The sequence below is a fragment of the Natator depressus genome, chromosome 1 (assembly GCF_965152275.1).
Source record: "Natator depressus isolate rNatDep1 chromosome 1, rNatDep2.hap1, whole genome shotgun sequence".
NCBI lineage: Eukaryota > Metazoa > Chordata > Testudines > Cheloniidae > Natator > Natator depressus.
The window spans coordinates 227,741,322-227,757,363 of record NC_134234.1 but is presented as its reverse complement, the minus strand read 5'-3'; the positions used below and the strand labels follow the sequence as shown (position 1 = coordinate 227,757,363).

Genomic DNA, 16,042 nt, shown 5'->3' with positions numbered 1-16,042 from the left:
TTTATTCATGGAAAAATCCTGTATTCAAGTGAAGGTTTATTTGATTTTCTTAGTGTAGACATAAGATAGATTTATTTGATTTAGACTGACTGGGTTAGATCCTGAAAGCATTTTATGATAGTATGTGGCACATTTAGTCTCTCACCCCTTGAGAACTGAATTCGGATCCTGCCGGAGATCAAGGAGTGTGATGATTCCATCCTCCCCCTAGTGGAAAGTGCCCATGTCACAAATTGTCACATAATTGAGTTTTTGCTCGTGAGAGGCCTAGCTGTGGAGTGCTCTTTAACCACAAGATTATCCTCCTTTCTAGGGATGACTATCAAGTTTGGTCTGTCTTTGATAAAATAAGTGATTTGAGAATAGCAGGGAGCCATCTACCCTGCTGCTTTGCTTGGTATCTTTGACAAGTTCATGCATTGTACCCTGTTCTCAAGCAGCCACAAGGGCAGTATTGCCAACCTGAAAATCATGAGTTGGGGTCACAAATTCATGATTGTCTTAAAAATCATGAGAGTTCAATGAGTAAAAAATGTGGGGTTCTTGTCACTCGCATCCTGGTGTTTGACTCTTTTAGAGTTCACGGTTTCAATACTTTTTTCTGAAATCCTGAGGCTATAAACTTTTTTTGGTAATAAACAAAAGCTGAAATTTTCAGATAATCACAAGACTCCAGGAACTAGGGGTTTATACCCCAAATATTTTGAGATTTGCAACAAAATTGTGAGAGTTGGCAAAAGTATGACGGGGTATAATTACTTATTCTGAATACTGAGCGGGTGGCAGTTCAAAAATTAAAACACTGAGGTATTTGGTATTGTTGTGAGGATACAACATAACCAGACTCCTAAATCATCTTCTCCTAAAACTTTAAATAAATCATGTTTGAGTCTTGAGAATGTTCAACTATTTTTTCAATTATTTTTCATTTTTGCTTGGCCTCCGCACTCGTGCGTTCCACCAACTCTTCCACCTATTAAAATAATAGTCCATCGGTAAAATCTGAGTGTCAAACCTAGTGTTTTTAACCATATTTATATTTTGATGCTTTTAAGCAGGAAATAGAATCAGAATCTCTATTTTTAACTGAATTATTTCCATTTAAAAGGAGGCTCGTCCTGATTTTGGTAGAAGCTGTGGAGTTGAGAAGGGAAGTGCTTGTACTGCAACAAAAGAGGTTAAGGGAGACCTTATTACTCTCTGCCAGATGAGCCAGTGAGATGGGGAAGGGGGAAATGACTCGTGGAGGAAAATTGATGAGGCCCTTGGGTATCTCAAAGGGGAAGCTGACCTTTGTGGGAAAGCACCTAGTTTTCTGAAATTGTGTAGTGCAAAGGGAAGGGGCTTTGATGTCTCAAATTTGAACAAATTAGGCTCTTTGGGGGGTGGGGCTTTGATGTCTTAAATCTAGTGAGAAACTGCTTTCCATGGATAAGGGAGCAGGCGCCCTACAGCCTCCCTTCCCACCCTAGCTCCACATTCTATACGATCTCCAGATAGATGAGGAAACCTGGCCATTGTTAGCTTCCCCACAAAAATATCTGCTTCAGGAAATCTTGATGGCACACAGGCGCACCCCCTTCTGTGTATTGTGGTACGATAGCTCTCTGCATCACTACTGCTGCAGCTTTTGGTCTCTCAACTAGACACAATGTTCGGTCACATCTGTAAAATACACAAAGATAAATGTGACCGAAATGGAGTGTAACTGGAACATTCACAAGCACTGTGCTTCACTAAAAAGGGTAAGAACATCCTGTTTTTCTTCTGAGTCGTGCTATTTGTGTGGGTAACAAACTATAGCACATAACACTATTACAGTAAGGGTTGCATTTTTGTGTTGTAGCAGATACTGAATTGTGACTGAAGGAATTAACCATCCTGAAATAGTGTCCCCTTCCAATCTCAGCAGCTGCTTTATTTATTTTTAGAACATGTTTCAGGTGAATTGTAAGGTTCTGTTTACTTGTTTTCAGACTTTCTTCTAAGTTCATTTTGGGGGTGGGGGTGGGTGGGGGTGTTTCACTTTCATTTCTGCTAAACCTTTTAAAAGTAAAATTAGTTTAGTGTATTTTTCTTCTTTATGATGAAATTTCACAGGCATGTCCAGTAAACTTTTAAAAGTATGCTGTTTAATAGTAGATCACTATGATTATAGCTGGCTAATTTATAGCTGTGATGAAAATCACAAGGGTTGTAAGGAAGAAGAGTTCAAAGGAGATGCAGGCTTGAGAGAGAAGAGGTGGACTTCTGTGCATACTAGTTAAACTGATTAAGGTAGCGGAAGCTATAGCTAGATATATAGGGCCTGATCCAAAGCCTATTAAAGTCAATGGGAGGAAGATACTATGTATATGATCGTGTGATGTGGTATAAAGGTTTCCTCAGTTTGAGTCTGAGATTTACTCATGAGTGGTGAAGCTATACATGATTTTTGTGGGTCATCCCAAATGAATGTCAGTAATACCTTTTCTGACACAGCACACCATCCTGTGAGATAGGAACAGGGGGTTAATGGTTTGGTGGCAAAATCTACTGGTGGCACAAAATGATTTAGGTTAATCAGGACTAGAGAAGATCTGAGGAACTCGAGGGACCCAACAAAGCTAGATGAATGGGCATCATGGTGCAGATGTTTAGAGTTGACAAATGCTCGGTAATATGTGTTGGAAGGAATAATTTGAGCTATTTATATGTATTAATGGGTTCTAAGTTAATGCAAACACTCAGGAAAGAGACACGAGTATGTCACTGGACAGCCCAGTGAAAAACCTCTGTTCAATGTGCAACAGTGTTGAAAATAGAAAACTAAATGTTAGGATGTACCCGTATAAAGAAAGGAATAAAATATGTTATAATGGAATATAACACAATATAAAGCAAATATTTAGCTGGCATGCTGTGTTCAGTTCTGGTTATTTTATCTTTTAAAACAAAAACAAAAAAAAAAGAGGGGCAGGAATAGAGAGGTTCAGAGATGGACAACAAAAATATCACCCTTCATAGGCCATAAGTGAGGCTAATTTTTGAGGGAAATTCTATATTTGAGGGAAAAGAATGCAACACTTCTTTGGCAGATTGCTTTAAAGTGGCACCTGTTCGAAATTGCTCAGTGCTTTGGCGTGTTAAAATAAGTTTTAGTAGGTAGAGGGCAGATTAAACAGCAAAAGGTGCAGGATATCTTTTATCACGTGACTGTCCCCTCCAGAAGTGTGTATAAAAAGAAATCTATGCATACTCATTTAAAATGTATTTTTGCAATTGTTGCTGTGGGTTGCTGCAGTCTATGCTGAGTCTGTGATTTTATTAACTAGTAATGTCTTGATCCTGCAAGATTCTAAGTAGTCTGGACCTGATCCTGCAAAGCATTTTAAGCTTGTGAGTCGTCTCAATTACTTCATTAGGACTGCTCACTTATTTATAGCATTAAAGCCAATATTAGTAAGTCTGCATTCTCTCCTCCCACCCAAACATCTTTTTTTAACACAAAACCTCCAGAATCCGCATAGTAAACCCTAAGTTACTGGTAGAGGAAAGCTTTCTTTGAAAGGAAGAAAAGTTTGTATTTTCATTCTTCATGTGAAATGCCCAAATGGTAAATCCTGACTTCTCCTGGCAAATGCAAACACTTTTTGGTAAATTGTAAATACTGACCTAAATGTCTCACAAGTTTCTATGAAAACAAGTATTCTGAGCTTGCTTTTCTGTACTGTTGTGTACTGTTGCTGTGCTCTGTTAAATAGCTGCCATGACCTACGCAGAGGAGGCTGCTTTTCAGCAATGGGTGAAGTTATTACTAGAGTGTGCTTTGTTCCTACTGTAGGCCAAGCACGCTGCACAGATCAGTGGGTCTTTGCATTCCAGCATTCCCTGCCTCTCATGAGTAGCTCCATGTACACCACTCTCCCATCCCCCTCTAATTCAGGGACTCCCTACTACTCCCTTTCTCCCCCCATCCTCTTTGGGGCCCCCCATTTGCCCTTCCTCTTCATACCAGGTCTCCCATTCTCCTCCCCCTCACCAATCTGCCAGAGGCTCTGCATACACCCTGATTCTATCCCTTTCCCTCCACCCTTCTTCTGCCTTTCCTTTCTGCCTGGGAGACACGTCATTCAGGGTGTCATCATTTTAAACTCTGGAAGGGTGGGCGGAGCTGAGGGGAGGATATTGTTATTCTGGAAGTTGTTAATGGCGGCCGTCAACCCATTCTTTGAGGTACAGGCAATTGGAGAGATAGTTGGAGCTGGATTCACAGGACTCTGGGTGTCCCCCATTTCCCGCTTTCGGTTTTTCCAGTTTTCATGAAAATCATTAAGGTTCTGCCTAGAACATTCTCTGAAAGTGAGGAAATGGTCGTATGTGCTATCATATGATAGAGAAGCGTCATTGAGTTGAGCATGAGACCTTGGTTTAATCCACTCTAGTCTACACTACAGACCTATATCAGTATAACTACGTTGCTCAGGGGTGTGATCTTTTCACCCCCCCTCCCCGAGTGACGTCTTTATACCGACCTCATCCACCCCCACCCCCGGCTAGGCAGTGCTGTGTCAGCCGGAGAGCGCGTCTCCCTTCGACGTAGCTATGGCCTCTCACAGAGGCTTAGAACGTCTTCATTAAAGCACTAAAGCTACGCACTGGTGCGGCCGTGCTGATACAGCGTTTTAAGTTTTGACCTGCCCTCAGTCAACTCTCTGTTTTTACACAGGATTTACAAAAGGTTTCTGGGTTTGGTTGATTTGGCAGTTTTGTTAAAACCTGTCATTGCCAGTACAATAAAAGAAAATCCGCTTGTTGGGAAGAGAGAATACAGACTTACTCTGCCCTGAATGGGATTCCCATCTATTTACTGGGGGGGGGGGGGGGGGGTTATGGCAACATTTTTAAATGTGTTTTTTTTTTTTTTTTTTAAAGTTGTCAGCTCCAGGTATGGTCTGAAGCCTTTTTAAAATAATGATGTGGAGAAAATTCACTGTTGAGCACACACCAAGCCTGGGCCATCTGGGACAGAGAGGAAACTTTCTTCTTGAGCTTGGAAATGAAGTGTCCTAGCAAAATGCTGTACTGACCAACAATGCTATCACACCTCATCAGTTTTCACCCATATTTGGAAGACTCTCGTGCTTTAGAATAAGCACCATAAAAAAGATATGGCTCTGTATGTAGATTTCCGTTGGGGTCAGTCTGTATTGATTTTGCACAGAAAAGAAGCAGAATGAGCCAGTGGTTAGGGTGCTAGCCTAGCACTTGGGAAATTTAGGTTCAATTCCCTGCTACTGTGTGTGACCTTGAGCAAGTCTTAACCTCACTGTGCTTGAGTTCTTCATCTATAACACGGGGATGATATTTCCCCACTTCATATGGGTGTTGTGAGGCTAACGGTGGTAATGGGGCTGCATAAGCACGTGAGATAGATAGAACCTGCAATGGAAAATGTTGATCAAATATTTTCACCATTTTGATTTCAGAAAACTAAACAGATACCAGTTATGTAACACTGATTTACAAAATAGCAGCAATGGCTATGAACATTTGTTTTTCACATTATTCACACACCATGTAATTTAAAAGAAAGCCCTTCCCTTTAACATCCAAGAAGAGTTTACTTGGGAAACTCTTGGACTTGTTTGGCCTGTCTTTCTCAATTGTCTGTGAGGTAAATCCCGATTACTTCAGCTAAATTCCAGTGAACGCCAGAACATTTTTATGAAAACACAGACAATGGCTAAGCCTTGCCCTGGTGCTTAGAATCCAGCAGAGCCAGGATGAGCAGAGATACTGGCAGGTTATTCTGCATCAGGAATCCTTCGAGCACAGGAGTACACATGATGGACAGCTGCAGTGTACTCTGGGGCACGCTTCCTGCTCCTCTGAGAATGTTGACCCTGGTGCCAGGTATTGATTGCTTTGACAGAAATTCTTGCCTTCTTGGGAAAGTGATACATTCTTCTTACCATGCAGTATCTCCCTGGTACACCAAGGTGCCTACAAGCAACACACCCTCTGCCACAACACTCCAGTGTAGCAAATGGCAGGATTTACCCCAATTTCTTTAGGACTTAACCTTTAACTGCTTTATATTTCTATAATTTTAAACTGAGCGGTCCTCCATTATATTTTGAATGTTGTACTGCAGTTTGCGAGAGTACAACAGGATGTCTGATTCTTGGAGCATGCATGGAGTTGCAGGGCTGTTCTGCTGACTCATGCAGGTGGTCATTAGACCCAGCTTGGGGAATTTTTTAGTATGTATTAAGAAGACAAAAAGAAGGAAAGAAACAGGACCTGATCTAAAGACTGCTGAAGTCAGTGGGAGTCTTTCCATTGTCTTCATTGCCTTATATCAGGCTCCCACGCTTTCCCAAGTGATTTATATGAGGATAGGAAGACTATTTTAAAAATAACTTAATCATTGCTGATGATATAACATGTTTTGAAATAATGATGAGCGTGAAAGAATTAAATCAGATTCTGTTCTCTATTTAAGAAAGTTTACGTTTTTCTGGTGGAATCATTATGAAAAAGAGGTCTCTCCGTTGATTCATTTTCCTGCTGTGTTTTCAGTTTCTGGGCTCCTGGGTAGCATCAACATAATTTTTTCTTCAAACTGAGGCAACTTCTTAAAGAAATGTATTCACAATACAAAGTTTTGCTTACACAGTGAAATATATCTGAGGTTGTGAAGGGATGCCCTTTATTGTGTGGGTTTTTTTTTAAATTATTCTGTATGTACTATCATGCAGCATGTTGCTCGTAAGTAATGATAACATTTGAAATAATTCATTTTGTTTCACCTCAGATAGGATATTTGTGGCTGTGTTGTTTTTTCGCTTGGTGAGCTTCTTGAGGTACTCATCTCTTTGCCAGTGTGTCTCAGAATGCTACTGTATCATGCAGATATTTCTAAAATGCTGAATGTGCAATAAGTGACTTTGGGCAATTGAATCACAGAGGACCAATTTCTTCCTTCTCATCTTTAAGTCGCCACATGCTCCTTGTGCTGAACATGTAGCCCTGTGTCTTTTCTTTATATTGTAACCCTTTTAGGCCAGGAAAATGTTAGGAATAAAATCTGTTTTTAAACTGTGCAAATTAACAACACTATACAGTGTAATTTTTATCCATAATAAATATTTGGATTGGTATCTAAAATCTAGTCTCTTTACAGGCTGCATAATGAATTTGAACCTTAAAGCTGAATAAATTTAGGTTCTGTCTATTGCTGCAGAATTAGGCCAATGTTTTTTGCTGATTGCTACGTGCTTTAGCTTTAAGGAAATGCTCATTTACTTTTCATATGATAATTTGCTGAGTCACTCAAGACCCATATGTAAATCTGTGGTGGAGCTCGTCCTTGACTCAAGGGATCACGGGTGATGATGCTAGTTTGCTTGAGAAAAGTGACAGATGCTATTTTAAATAAATTGAAGAGATGCTAATTTTAAATGAATACATTCTCTTAAAAAGCTAACAGAAGCAGTGCTTTTAGTGGGGTTTTGTAGAACAGTCTTTTTATTTCCTTTTCTTGCTTCCTCATCTATTAATCAAAGTCTACATGCCGAAAGTGATGCTTAGTGGGCCAAAATCTCTGCTACTGTAACTTGCACTTGGTGGAGTTACAGCAGCAGAGAATTTGGGGCCAGATCCTCAGTTGGTGTAAATCAGCATGGCTCCATTGACCACAGGTTACACCAGGTGAGGATCTAGCCCATCATTTTTATATTTAAACCTCTTTCTTGAAGTGATATTGCGTGTAGCTGGAGTTTCTAGGGTTCAGTTATTCTGGAGTTTTATTGATGAAAAATGCTAACAATATGATAGCATATAAACCACACTTTTTAAATTTCTTTTTCAGACTAATGGACATATATCTGGTAATGGAGATGTATATCAAGAAAGGCTAGGGCGTCTGGAAAATGACAAGGAATCTCTTGTTCTGCAAGTAAGTCATTTCCAAAGTTAGGTTTTTTTCCTCTTCTGTGTATAGATTGTGCTTTAAATGACTGAATGAGAAGCTTTGAGTGCAACCTTTGGACTGAGAGTTTATTTAATCTTGCTAGATGAGCTTGTTCATGAGGCCTCTATCTTCTCTGATTCATATCCCTCCTTCAGACCCACGTCGTCTTTGACACCTTAAAGAAATTATACAACTAAGAGATCTATGTATTTTTATTTGCTATTATTTTTTAATTCTTTATTCAGGAAAGGGTAGGTGGAGTAAATTCATAATCTGACTGATGTTCTCCTGGTCCTTCTTGTTTTAACTTCTTCCTGTTGTTTTTGTTAACCTTCTTCATTGCATCAGGTCTGACAATTGTAAGAGCAGGCATCAGGTCATCTTACCTGTAGTATGATGGAGCTAGTATCCTGGGCATTGTAAAGTAACTAATAATAGCTAAGTAGGATCAGGGCTGCTCAGTAACTGGATGGGCTAGGTAGTCCTACAAAATGACATTGGTGATACAGCTGAAGATACCTTTGAATCTGATTTAATAGTAAAATAATGAAGTAGCATGGTCCTCAAAGGCATAGTGCTGGTAGACCTGCAGATTCCCAGACAAGACTGAAATGAGACCCCAACCAATTGTGGACATTTAAGAACTCATCGTATATTTCAGAAAAGGAGATATGAAGCCCTGTGATCCTGACTGAATTGCAGCTTTGGACAATTACTATCCGCCTACCAAAAATTCCACTGAAATTTCAGCAGGCCAGTGGATTTCTTTTTTCTCCTCCTCACCAAAAGGAAACAAAGGTCTCGTTTACACTAAAAAAATTAGTAGTGAAAAATCCACACCCCTGAGCAAAGTAGTTAAACTGACATAATCCCCAGTGTCCACCCTATCCATTGACCTAGCTACACCTCTGTCGGGGAAGTTCATTACCTATGCCTCCCATCAGCATAGGTAGTGTCTACACTGAAATGCTACGGTGGTGGATCTGCAGTGCTGCAGCTGTGCTGCTGTAGCATTTCAAGTGTAAACAAGTCCTCAGTAGCTATGGGTAGGACTAAATGGTCAGTTTTCACAATGGAGAGAGGTAAGCAGCGGGGTCCCCAAGGATCTGTACTGGGACCTGTATTACACTATTCAATGTATTCATTAATGATCTGGAAAAGGGGGTCAACAGTGAAGTGGCAAAGTTTGCTGATGAAACAAGACAGAAAATTTCATATGCCACTCTATAAATCCCATGGTGCACTCATATCTTGAATACTGCATGCAGTTCTGGTCGCCCCATCTCAAAAAGGATGTAATGGAACTGGAAGAGGTTCAAGGGCAAAAATGATGATCATGGATCTGGAATGGCTTCCGTATGAGGAGAGACTAAAAAGATTAGGGCTGTTCATCTTAGAAAAGAGATGATTAAGAGGAGATATGATAGAGGTCTATAAGATCATGAATGGTGTGAGGAAAAATGAATAGAGAAGTGTTATTTACCCTTTCACACAATACAAAAAACAAGGGTCACCTGATGAAATTAATAGGTAGCAGGTTTAATACAAACAAGAGGAAGTACTTTTCATGCAACATACAACCTGTGGAACTCATTGCCATAGGATTTTGTGATGGCCAAAGGTATAACTGGGTTCAAAAAAGGTAAGTTCATGGAGGATAGGTCCATGAATGTCTGTTAGTGAAGATGGACAGGGATGCAACTCCAGGCTTGGGATGAGCCTAAACCTCTGGCTACCAGGAGTGGAAGACAAGATCCACTCCATCATTGCCCTGTTCTTTACACGCCCCGTAAAGCTCTGGTATGGGCCATTGTCAGAGACAGGATACTGGACCATGGTCTGACTCACTATGGCAAGTCTTATGTTCCTCCTCAGCGCATACAGCATAACTATTGCAGAACGCCTCCTATGTGCTGTAATTGCAGAGGTTGCCTCTTATTATTTATTCCTTGTCTTGCAGGGTGATAGGTGCTATATAAATTCAAGGTAGTTACGGATTTTCATATTTCTGTACTCTACAGGTAAGTGTACTTACTGACCAGGTGGAAGCACAAGGAGAAAAGATTCGAGATTTAGAGTTCTGCCTAGAGGAGCACAGGGAGAAGCTGAATGCCACAGAAGAGATGCTGCAGCAGGTATTGCGAGGAAGCCAGAGCAATTTCATTTCTTTCGCTGTCTGTGCTTAGTAGATTTGTGCGGTAGCACTGAATACTGTTTTGTCTGCTTCTGTCAGACTGGTGTGTTTAGTACAAAATTTTGGAATTTATGGTGTCACATGAAAAAGTGATAACTTTCTTGTTTACAGTTCTGTTTTATTTGTTAAAATCGTTCTCATTCTGAGTCATGTCAACCCTATCCTGCAGAGTAAGGATCTAGTCCTACTCTCATTGGAGTCCCTGCACTGACTTCTAAGGGAGTTGGATTGAGGCCCTAGGTAGGATGGGTGTTATTTCTTAGCTCTAATTTATTGTAACTCTACTTGCTGCCCTTGGCAACTGTGACAACCAGCAGGTTGTTGGGGCAGCTGTTCCTGGGTCTGACAGCGATCACCCCACTACCCATGATCCTCGATGCATCCAAGTTAACTGCATCCGACCCGCAGCCACCAATTGTTCAAGGATTATCTCTCTCAATGGTTGCTGAGTTGTCAGGCCTAGAGCAAACTGACTTGCACAGGACCTGGGGATGTCCATTATTCACGTCCTTTTCCTAACGGGGTGGAATTGGGCATTCCAGGGAAAAATCCCTCGTTAAACTAGAGTTAGAAGTTGAGTCCTGATTGAAGAGACAGGCAGCAGTCAACAGTCAAGATAGGCATTCAGTTAACCAGGTTAACGGTGGCTGGTATTCTTTGGCTTGATAGATTGGAGGAGGAGTCCTGCCTTTCTATCCAAGAGGCCTCTAGATGCAGGAAGGCCAGTTTCCTGCTCTCTATTTCTTGGGGCCGATCTTAATGTGGTGCTAAGCATGTAATTTTTCCTCCTCAGAAGAATAACTCTGTTCCTCTTCATCTTGAATCAGGAACTTCTGAGTAGAACATCTCTTGAAACTCAGAAATTGAACCTTATGACAGAAATTTCCAATTTGAAGCTAAAGCTAACCGCTGTAGAGAAGGACCGATTAGACTACGAAGACAGATACGGAGACACAGAGGTGAGTAAAACAGATGAACTGATCCTCAGAGCTTCATGTGGTTTCAAGTTATGTGAAACTTTCTCTCAGTTTAACAAAAATAACTTTCCAAATTCAAGTCATTCTGAGTCAGAAAGAAATGAGATTTGAGATGGACGGGCTCATGGTGGGAATGAACAGGTACCTTGCCTTGCTGTGTTCCAAACTAGGAGGTCACACTCTTTTAGAGCGTGGCTCATGTATGTCACAGCAGATTTTCAAGCATGCTCTTGTGATGAAAGACTTCTCACTGATGTTCAGTGAGAGCCAGACAGCATCTGACAGTTCTTTTAAATATCACTCATTTGACAAGTCAGAGTATAAAATCCTGTCCCTATTGAATGGGAGTTTTGCCATTGACTTCAGAGAAGCCAGCTTTTCACCCAGAGTCTGAAATGTGTGTCAGATATCCAAAATGCCAGCAGATATTCACTTAGGTCTGGATTCTGCCAGACTTTTACATGGGTGCACAGGGATGGGAGGCGAGGAGATGAATATATAGAGCCCTTCCCACAATGAACGGCTTGAATCGGAGGCAGGCAGAATTGCAACCCATGGCTCAGCTTCCTCTGGCTGCACATGGGCTAAGAAGTGGCACTTAAAAATGAGTATGTTGCCTCTGTGTTCCGGAGAGCTGTTGGCCTTGTCTTCACTGCAAAATCTGTACCATTTTTTGAACACAGAATGCCACCCAGAGCTCCCAGTAGGGGGTGGGGAGGGGAGGGGCCAGCCCTGCACTTCCCTTTAGGCTAACACAGTCATGCCCATAATGAGCCCGACAAATGTGTGTTTTAATTTCTTTTTGGAAGATGGAGCTCTCTGGTGAGGTTCACCAGAGTTAAGCCATTCAGCATGAGGCTTGTTACGCACAGTACCTGCACTTTTTTTGTTTTGTTTTTTAAACTGACTCTCTTACCGTGGCTTTCTGCTACAAGGCTCAAACTGGCCAGCCCAGTTCCATGTGGTAACAGCGAGGGTGAATTGAGCCACCCCATAGTGGTGAGCTATACCATGCCAACAATCTTCTGGTGGCTGCACAAGTTATTGCAGGCCATTTTAAGCTCTGATTTTATAAAAAGAAACTTTAAGTTTTTTACCCTTAATGTTGCAAAGGTAGGATTCCAAACGTGAATGAATCTGTGGAAAGAAAGAAACAGTAATGTAATTCTGGGAGGAATGACAAGCCCCATTAACTTCAATAGTGCACTCATTCTGAAGGCTGATGATGATAATGTAAATGTCAATGTTCATCATTTTAGCAAAGACATCTAGCTACTGTGGAGCTATGAGCAGAGCTTGCTTAGAGTTCTGTTGCCTTTTCCTTGCAGTCTGATCCCAGTTTTATGTGAACGATTGCTATTGCCTAAAAGCAGTGAACTTAACCAGTTCAGACAAGTACCGTACATCCCAGTGCTGTAGAAATAAAATCTCCATCTGGCACAGGCAGATTGAATTCTTCTTGGTATTGGTAGTGCTGTGATGGGTCAGTCACATTATAATCAACTGGTTCTTAGAACTCCCCCAACTTGTAATGTTCTTTACTCACCCCCGTGACACGCAGTAAAATGTGAAATTCTTTCCTAAGACAAAAAAACACAAAAGATACAATGTGATCTGATCCTTACAAACTAAAGATCTCTCTGAGCAGTAAACACATCGGTACGAATGGCAAGCATTTTTTTGGGGGGGAGGCAACATTTGACCCAAATGATCACAGTAAATGCATATTGCTGAAACTGAATTCTGCTCTGACTCTGCTTGGAAGCATCGCTTGGTTTCTTAAATAAGTTTTCCGAAACAGGTAACACAAGTGGTTGACCCTTCAGTGCTTTTGCTTTACTCTTTTTCTTTTTTTCTTTTTTTTTTTTTGGGAGGGGGGTCTTCTGATTACAATTTTTTCCAATCTTTCCTGTCATCCCCTTCTTTCATTTCCCTCTGCACTGCAGTCACTCCATAATGTTATAGCAATACTCAGACAACAGATGGAGAAAGTGGAGGTGGAATTAGCACTGTTCCAGGAAAAGAGGTTACAGTATGGGAATCAAGAGGTGACTTCCACACCATGCATTGCAGCTGTAGACTCTGTGCAAAAGGCTTACTTGCATGGCAGCTATTAATACCAATATTTCTCTTAAATGCCTCCGAATATGCCTAATCGTGGTCTTTTATGAGAATAAAAAGAAGATGCTGTAATAAAATAACATTCAACTTAAATTGCATTTAAATGCAATTATTAATGATGATGATTAAGAATAATGTAGTTTTATTTGCAGGACATCCATGCCAGAACTATTAAATTATTACTAAAATGTCTCTTACCTTTTTTTTTAAAAAAAGCAACATAGAACTGCTTGCTTTATTACAGAACTTATTAGTTCTATTAGTAGCTAGCCCTTCATGGCAGTAAAGAGTTGGTGACCACTCTACATATCTGTGTTTTATAGTTTTCGGGAGCAGAATTTTAAAAAGTGCTCATTGTTGACCTAACTCTACCCCCACTGAAGTCAATAGTCAGTTGATTTCAATGAGGCCAATGCTAAGTGCTTTGAAAATCCTGCCCTTGTGCCATTCACAGGCACAAAACCAAACAGAGAAACTTCATATCCAGAAGAAAGCACAATCAGCAAAAATGTCCTGAGCCCTCCAAAGAAGATAGTTGATTACTCCGAAGTACAGAATAGACTTTATTACTGATTGAGTTAAATAATTTACTCCCACACAGCCATCCCATTTTTGCTTAAATATACTACTACTGCTTCCCTTTCAGCTGGAAGTTAGTTTACCCTATTCACTGCTTCTCTTTAAATGAATACCTCCTTTTATTCTTTTTGCATAATTTTCTTCATCAATTAAATCTTTGTCTCCTTGAGTGGCTCTGTCCAGTATTCTCAAATACAGTAGCTTTTCAAGGTTTATGATGTAATTAATTTCAGTAACTCAATCAGTACTGATCTATTTTTTTCTATATTAAATAATCCCAATTGTGTCAATCTGTTCTCTGGTAAAAACCTCTCCATGTATTTCTCTCTGTATCATCTTTTTGTGCTGTGCTCTATCCAGCTTGACTGTATCTTTCTTGAAGATGGCCAAAGCTGAACATTTTGGTCCAAACGTGGTGGTATGGATAACTAGGTAAACATACTTCGCAGTACTTGAAGCCTTCCAAATGGGAGGAAATTTTATTTAGGGAGGGGTGTTCAGTCAGCCAGACATGACCCTCTACAGAGCCACAACTTGAAGTTAAAACTGTCCTCCCTTCAAGGTTCAAACACCACACTCCTCTGTGGGGTGATTCTATGACATAGGTGCTGGAACTAGGGGTGCTGCTACACCCCCTAGCTTGAAGTGGTTTCCATCATATACAAGGTCTATATTTTGGTTGAATGGCTCCCAGCGCCCCCGCTCTACAAATTGTTCCAGCACCCCTGATCTCTGAGTGGTGCAATGTCTCCTATGGTTGAAGTTCGCATCCCCCAACGCCAGTAGGGGAAAAATGAGCCCCACAGCCTAAAAATGTCCTGAATGTGCCCCAGCAGCTACCCATTCCCATTACTCATGCTAGGAGCATGATTAATATGAGCAGGGGACGGAATGGGGGTGCTGTGGGAAGACAAGAGGCTACATGCCGAACAACCCTCATCCCCAACATCTGAGCCTGCCATGGAAAGTCCTCTGTACAAGGAAAAGCTGTGGAGTATGAACTGCATAGGTTTTGTGGGGAGCCAAAGATTGGAGCATAAGAGCTGCACTTTGTGACTTCTGTCTTTTGGACATGTATGTACACCTAGCCCAAGCTATCATTTTAACCCTTTTGTGTGTGTGTTTTCAGAGGAGAAGTTAAATGCAAGTTGAGCAGGTTCTACAGAAAACTGTCTCATATTGGTGTTTCACTTTTCACTCTAGGCTTGATCCAAAGCCCATTGAAGTTAATCGAACTCTTGTTGATCTCACTGGGCGTTTGATCGGGGACTAATGACGATATTGTGATTTTTCCATCACCATATCTGAAGAGCCAGGGGGATTTGGTGCAGATGTGGCAAGCACTAGCACCAGTTCCCAGAAGTAATCTGACCGTGGACTGTTACACTGATTTGTATTAGAATAGCACTTAGAGGCCTCCATCAGCATTGGGGCACGAGGGTACTAGCACCTTTTAAGCAATAGTCCATGTACTGAAAAGTTTATAATCTAAATCAATAAAATAGACAAAGGGTGGAAAAAAGGACAACACAAGCAGTTGATGAGGGAACTGAAGCACGAAAAGATGGACTGGGATTTTCAAAGGAGCCTGAGGAAGTTAGGTACTATTGAAAATCCAAGTCTGAATGACTTGCCCAAGGTCAGACAGGAATTTAGTGGCGGAGCTGCAGATTGAATCTATATCACCTGAGCACTCGTCCAGTGCCTAACCACATGACCATCCTTCCTTCCTACTAAAGGAGGCCAGGCTAACTGCAGTTCACTGTGTGTTACAGAAGAGGGGGAGCAGAGCTAAGGAGTGCAAAGAGCAGGATTGTGGCTGCCCACTGTGTAGATGCATAACAGGGCGGCGGAGGCTGCTTATTCCCCCCCTTTCTCCCTGGCCCATCTGTGCAGGGATGTAGTCTGGCCCATGTGTGCTGATGCAAAGGTTTTATATAAACCTACTTTTCTGCCTTGGAAAACTGACAAAGGAATGTAATTTATAGTATAATCTCATATATAACATACTTTGGCAGGAAATGAATTGTTAAATTTTCTTCTGCAAAACACATTGGTGATATTTCAAAAACAGAAATGTGGTCATAGATGTTCTTTAATTCATTTTGTCGCTTTGCAATAGTTGTATAATATTTTTAATGATGATGATTATGAATTAGACAGCACACAAATGTGTAGGAAGAAGTTGATAGAATAAATAACAAGGCATGGGTC

The 16,042-nt window shown here is 41.0% G+C and overlaps 1 protein-coding gene across 8 annotated transcripts in view; it reads left to right on the top strand.

Annotated features, from left to right (window-relative positions):
* Positions 1 to 16,042, top strand: part of PPFIBP1 (PPFIA binding protein 1) — a 180,262-nt gene that overhangs the window by 111,310 nt on the left and 52,910 nt on the right. For all 8 annotated transcript variants that reach the window (XM_074937070.1, XM_074937036.1, XM_074937061.1 and 5 more), the window contains 3 exons: positions 7,856 to 7,942; positions 9,979 to 10,092; positions 10,979 to 11,110. In XM_074937070.1, the coding sequence (XP_074793171.1) occupies positions 7,856 to 7,942; positions 9,979 to 10,092; positions 10,979 to 11,110 (333 nt within the window). The remainder of the gene's footprint in view (positions 1 to 7,855; positions 7,943 to 9,978; positions 10,093 to 10,978; positions 11,111 to 16,042) is intronic.